The sequence below is a fragment of the Hordeum vulgare genome, chromosome 3H, assembly GCF_904849725.1.
Source record: "Hordeum vulgare subsp. vulgare chromosome 3H, MorexV3_pseudomolecules_assembly, whole genome shotgun sequence".
Classification (NCBI taxonomy): domain Eukaryota; kingdom Viridiplantae; phylum Streptophyta; class Magnoliopsida; order Poales; family Poaceae; genus Hordeum; species Hordeum vulgare.
The window spans coordinates 531,086,301-531,091,896 of NC_058520.1; the positions used below are offsets into that span (position 1 = coordinate 531,086,301).

At 52.4% G+C, this 5,596-nt stretch overlaps 1 protein-coding gene across 1 annotated transcript; it reads right to left on the bottom strand.

Moving 5' to 3' along the window:
• Window positions 1-3,495: 3,495 nt before the first annotated feature.
• Window positions 3,496-5,341, bottom strand: LOC123440429 (transcription repressor OFP2-like). The gene has a single exon (XM_045116994.1). It carries the CDS (start codon window positions 4,938-4,940, stop codon window positions 3,837-3,839), a length of 1,104 nt encoding a protein of 367 aa, XP_044972929.1. The 5' UTR covers window positions 4,941-5,341; the 3' UTR covers window positions 3,496-3,836.
• Window positions 5,342-5,596: the final 255 nt, after the last annotated feature.

A 5,596-nucleotide genomic window follows, 5' to 3' on the forward strand; every position in this document is an offset into this window, starting at 1 on the left:
TTCGCGTCTACACACCGGCCGGAGTGTTCGGCCGGTCGCTATCGCTCGCTTCCTTATTCACGCGGAGACATGTTGGCACTCACGCTCGTTTTTTCCTTTCTTCTCTCCTTCTTCTTCCTCTCGCCTCCATCAGATCCATCTCATTTCCTGACAGATCCATGGTGGACGAAAAAAGCTACAACCGGCTACGCGAGAGCTGCAACCGGCATACGGAGGTGTTGAAAACAGCAAGGCGGCGGGGGGTGGGTGATCCCATGGCCGGCAGGTGAGGTTGCTGCTTGAGGACCTGCAGGGATGGTGTCGCGAATGCTACAACCAGGTACCACAAAAGCTACAACCGTTGTTCAAAAAAGCTACAACCACGTCCGTCAGAGTTGCAACCAAAGTTTGCCGGAGTTGTAGCCGCGGTCATCTAGCGATCTTTGCTACAACCGTATCAAATTTTTGCTACAATCGTTGACAGAAATTTTGCTACAACCGTTGGCATAGCCGAGCCGCAACCATGATGAAAAAATGCTATAATCATTGTACAAGTTTGCTACATTTGTCATTCTGTTTTGTTGCAACCATGTTATTTTTTTGCTACACGGAAGGCGAGATGTTGGTGGTGGACTGCTGTGAACCACGACGTTGGCGGCGAGGGCGGTGAGCAGGCTGACGATGGAGACGACTAATAAGAGCGCGCGGGAGCCCGCGGGGCTATCCCCAGGCGGCGGCGCGTGCGAGTTGTACGGGAGGTGGGGATCGCGGGATGTTGGCTGAGCTGTTAGAGGAGGACGAAGGAGCAGGGGGAAATCCAACGACGTGGAAGCCTCCAATCGTATGGCTGCGCTGTGACCGATCGAGTTTTCGGGCCGGCGCGCCGGCGTCGAGTACTGTCCTTTTTTAATGTCCAATAGCATTTTTGAGACAGTATCTCATAAAACGATGGCATTTTTGAGTAGTCGTAACTTCGAGTGACAAAACTAAGTAGTGGGACACAACTAGTGGTCTAAAAGATAAAACCCCTGATTTTTAAAAGTTCAAAGCTCAAAAGCATTTTAGTTTCAAAATTCTGACAAAATGTATACAAGTATGCAAGGATGTAATGTAGCGTGCCTAAAATTTCATGGTGAAATACCTTGAATTGCGAGCTGCAAAAAAAACAATGAATTTGAGAATGAAAAACACATTTGCTGAAAAGCCATAAAAACTTCCTAGCCCTCATGTTAATGTATTTCATCATAATTTTTTTTTTACAAACATGTACATTATGTCGTCATATGTGTATTTTTTATGTAAAAAGCATGAATTTGAGCATTTCAAAATCAAGGTCTTCATGGGGCCGGACCTCCATTCGGCATTTTCCGAGATACCACTATTTGGCCAGGTTTGTACATATGTGTGTTAACAGAAGCAGGCATTTTCCTGCTAGAGAATCTAATCTAGCGGCTAGATTCTCCCCTTGAGATCTGCACTGCCCGCACGCTTCTTATTGCTGGGGTGTGGACTCTGCGGACTAGGCTAGGCACGGGCGCTCGTGTGGACTCGCTGGCAGGATTACGGTAGGAACAGCCGCACAGCCCCCCTCTGTTCGAGTAGAAACTACACTAGGATCGTCGTAGGAGCAGTAGGCCTGCTCAGCGTTTCACTCGCTAGGCTTTTTGTCTGCAACTGCTGTTACCGCTGTCCTCTTGCTAGTTACACACCCCACAGCTGGCTCGAGAAGATCCCTAGGCGTAGTGTAAACAAGCACAAGCATTCAATTACAAGACCCCCAAAATTTTAGCATCCCCCAATAAGCTCCAATCCCAGTTACCATAAGAAACTCTTACCCAAGGAGGAACCCTGCCCTACCAACCTAAGAGAAAAACAAATAATCTTTATCATTAATCCGTAAACCGGACACCGCATTCGTTTATGAACAGGACCGTCGACACGGATATGAAAACCGGTCATTTGAAGCTATCCTAGACATTTCAAAACAATTTTAAATAAACCCGGCAACTTTAAGCAAGCAAATTGGAACTCATCTAATTTCGAAGATAATTTGCATATACAACCAATATTTCTGTCGTTTAACTGAAATACTAACAAAACTATTGATTGTACTGAACGACCTGCATGTGTGGCTTCCCATGCCCGCATCACTATTGTTGACGTTATCCCTTTAGCGGCGGTAGGGCGTCAATGGGTCACGACAACTTTGTCCGGTCATAGCGTGTCGCTCGCGGACAAGTCGTTCCGCTTCCTCCTACGTCGTGTGGAGGGTTATTGTTGCCAATGCCGACGACACACATGTAGCCCTGGCGACAGCCTTGCCCCTGTTGGTGGAGGTGTCGCTAAACGATCACTCCTAGTCGTTCTTGTTGAGCTCGCCGTCATGTGGGCAGCGGCATCTAGCGGTCGTCTCACAATGGTGACAGAGTGGTCAGCGCCGCCCTACCGTCTAGTTGCATCCTTCGCCATCAATGTAGGCCGCTGCATTATGTTAGCCGACATGAATGCGGCACAACTAACAACGCGAGCGTTGGATGGGAAGCGCGGGAGAGGCGGGATGTTTTTTAGCTGGACCATGGCAGTCAGACGCGTGCGTGACAGCGATCCGGATGCCCACAAAGCCTCCTAGTTTGTTTTCAATTTACAAGAAAAAATGTATGTGAACCGGTCGGCGAACGGATTCTGACCCTTGTTGGATGGCAAAATAAGCCCGTGCCCTTGTGTTCCGGACGGTTGCTAACAGTTTAAGGATCGACGTTAAAGATGCCCTATGATATTCATTTCATTGTACTTGAACATGGTGATTTTTACAGCGCTTGAGAAGCAAGACTTTGCGATTAGATGCATCTTACGAGTAACAAGTAATTGTGAACTGAGGAAATATCTAAATCTGGTGCTTTTTCTTAGCACGATGGATTCATGCCTAATTTTGCTAGAACAACATTACCCAAAGTTTGGCTGTCAAAAAAATATGACTAACAAAATGGCCTTCACAAGTGTGGCAAAATTTGACCAAAAAATTAAGCCTGATATATGGATCATGTAATTCAAAAAGTATGATAAACCATAAATATGATAATGAATCAAACATATGTCTAAAATTATATGACATGACTAAAGTTAGGCATGACAACCAAACAGATCCTAAGACACTTGATCAAGCCAGAAAGAAGTGGATAAAAGACATTTGTTCGAACCAGTCCAGTGCTACAGTGCTACTGTCGTGTACAGTACAGTCAGCCTGCGATGTAGAGTTATGAACCGCCAGGCGGAAGCTACCACGCAAGTACGCAATCAAGAAACTAGAGGCAAGGACTTAATATTAGTTGCCCGTCAAATACGGGATTGATTGAGTTAGCACAACACAATCGGATACTCAACTCATTGCACCGTTCGAGCTCTACAACAGTATTTATCTAAGTTATGTCTACCACCGTAATCGTGTTATCCACGGTAGAAGTAACTTAGAAGTAAGAATGCGGTTGTAGGAGTAAAAATAATACTTATACAACAGTATTTCTCTAAGTTATTTCTGCCACCGTAGGAGCATTATTTTTAACTTGTACGGTTCTACCACCACAATTTATCAGTTACTACCCCACTGTTAAATTGGGCATCCACTCCTTGTTACAGGTGCCGGCCTCGAGCAAGAACTGCACTACCAGCAAAGGCCAGAAGAAAAGAAGAGCATGGCTTTGGCTTCACAGGCTTTGGGGAATCTCATATTTATCATACCCAATTTAGGAGCATTAACAAGAGCTAATTAGGTAAGGACGACAACTTTTTGACACGATGGGACTCGTTGGATTCACCATGCAATGCAATGCAATGCACGAGCGCTGCTCTGCTCTCGCTTGCTACATGCCGATGTCCGCGAGGCCGGCCCAGATATGCTCGAACACGTCGACGATGAGGTCGTGGTACTCGGCGGCGTTGAGGGAGAGGTAGCATGCCAGCAGGTCCTCGAGGTCGGCGGCGGTGCAGATGCCGTTCTCCGCGATCATCTCCTCCATGGACTCGCGGAAGTCCCGCCTCGGGTCCCGCGACGTCTTCACCACCGCGAAGCTCTCCGCCAGAGGCGGCGGCTTCTCCCGAGCTGGCGAGGGCGCGGGCGCGGGAGGCTTGGGCTTCTTGCACGACGCCACGCGCGGCGTGTTCCCGCGCGTCTTGAGCCGGCGCGCCGCCGCCGACGACGACGACGACACGGACCGCCTCGGTTTGGCGGCCTTGCTTTGTTCGTCCGAGAAAGGGGTGGTGGCGCTTCGTTGGGCCGCGCGCGCGAGCGTGTCGATGTGCTTGTCCTCGAGATCGGGGCCCTCGGGCGTCCTCCGCGCCGGCTTCGGCCTGGTCACGATCGGCGGGAGCAGCACCTTGTCGGGCCTCTTCTTGGTCCGCAGGTCGATGATGATGTCCGTGGCGGAGGTGACCAGCTTGCCGCCGAGCCCGCCGTCGCCGAGCACGGCGACCGTCGGCTTCTTGAGCGTCTCGTCACCCGAGTCGTAGTCGTAGTCGTCGTCGTTGTCGTTGTAGCCGATGAACTTGTCGCGGCGGCACGGCGGGGTGTCGGGCGCCTGGACGACGACGAGCTCGGGCCTGCGCCTGCAGCGGCACCCGGTGGAGACCGGCGAGGAGACGACGCTGCTGCCGCTGGCCGACGGCGCCAGCTTGACGGGGCGCCTCCGGTGGCGCCGCTTGGACGACCGCCGCGGCGGCGACAGCGGCAGCGGCGGGAACCGCGCGTCGGAGGCCCTGGGGTGGTGGAGCGGGGACCCCACGGCGTCCCCCGCCCGCGGCGTGTAGTAGTACGACGCCCTGTGCGGCGTGCTCGGCGCCCGGCCCGCCCTGCCCGCCCCGGCGGGGCTTGCGCCGCCCCCGGCCCGAGCGGCGCCGCGCATGTCGCGCAGCTTGAAGAACCACGCGTTGGGGATCATGTCCGACAGCCGGAACTTGTGCCTCCCCATTGCCGGCCCTCCCTCCGGCGGCTAGCTTCTCACTCTCGCCACGCAGACAGAGGAATGCACGCGTGCGGCTCGAAGACGAAGCAGAGCAAAGAATAAGAGCGCCCGTGCGCGCGCGTATGCTATCTATGCCCGTGCTGGTTTCGGGTTAGCTTGCTGTGCACGAGGAGGGAGGAGGAAATGGCGACGCGAGCAGAGCAAAGGCGGAGTGGGCGGGCAGAAAAGGGCGGGTAATAGAGTGGGCGGAGGAGGCGCGATTTTGTCCTCGCACCTCTCCTCTCTATGGCACGGGCACGGGCTCGCTCGAAAGAATCAGAAGGAGAATCGTTTCGTCGTCATTTTCTCGGAATTTGCTTCGTCCGACGACACCAACACCTGCATGCCTCCAAGCCGCGTGTCAACGGCCATCACGCTGCTGATTTAGATTTACGTTTTTATCCGGCCTCTCCTTTCCCCTTTCTCCTTTCTCCTCTCTTCTTTCTCCCGGCGGGATATATATGATCTGCTTGCTTGTTGACGTGAGTGCGTTCAAAATAGGCGATGGGTCAGGGCAGTGGATAATACGATAGGGGAGGGGATGGGAGGCGCAGGGAGTGTTGGTCGGAGATGGCCGCGCCGCGCCTGCAGTGCACGTAGGAAGAGAACACGATTTGACATGG

What these genes read in the sequence shown, in the direction of transcription:
- LOC123440429 (XM_045116994.1), bottom strand. Translation starts at nt 4,940, where the DNA reads ATGGGGAGGCACAAGTTCCGGCTGTCGGACATGATCCCCAACGCGTGG.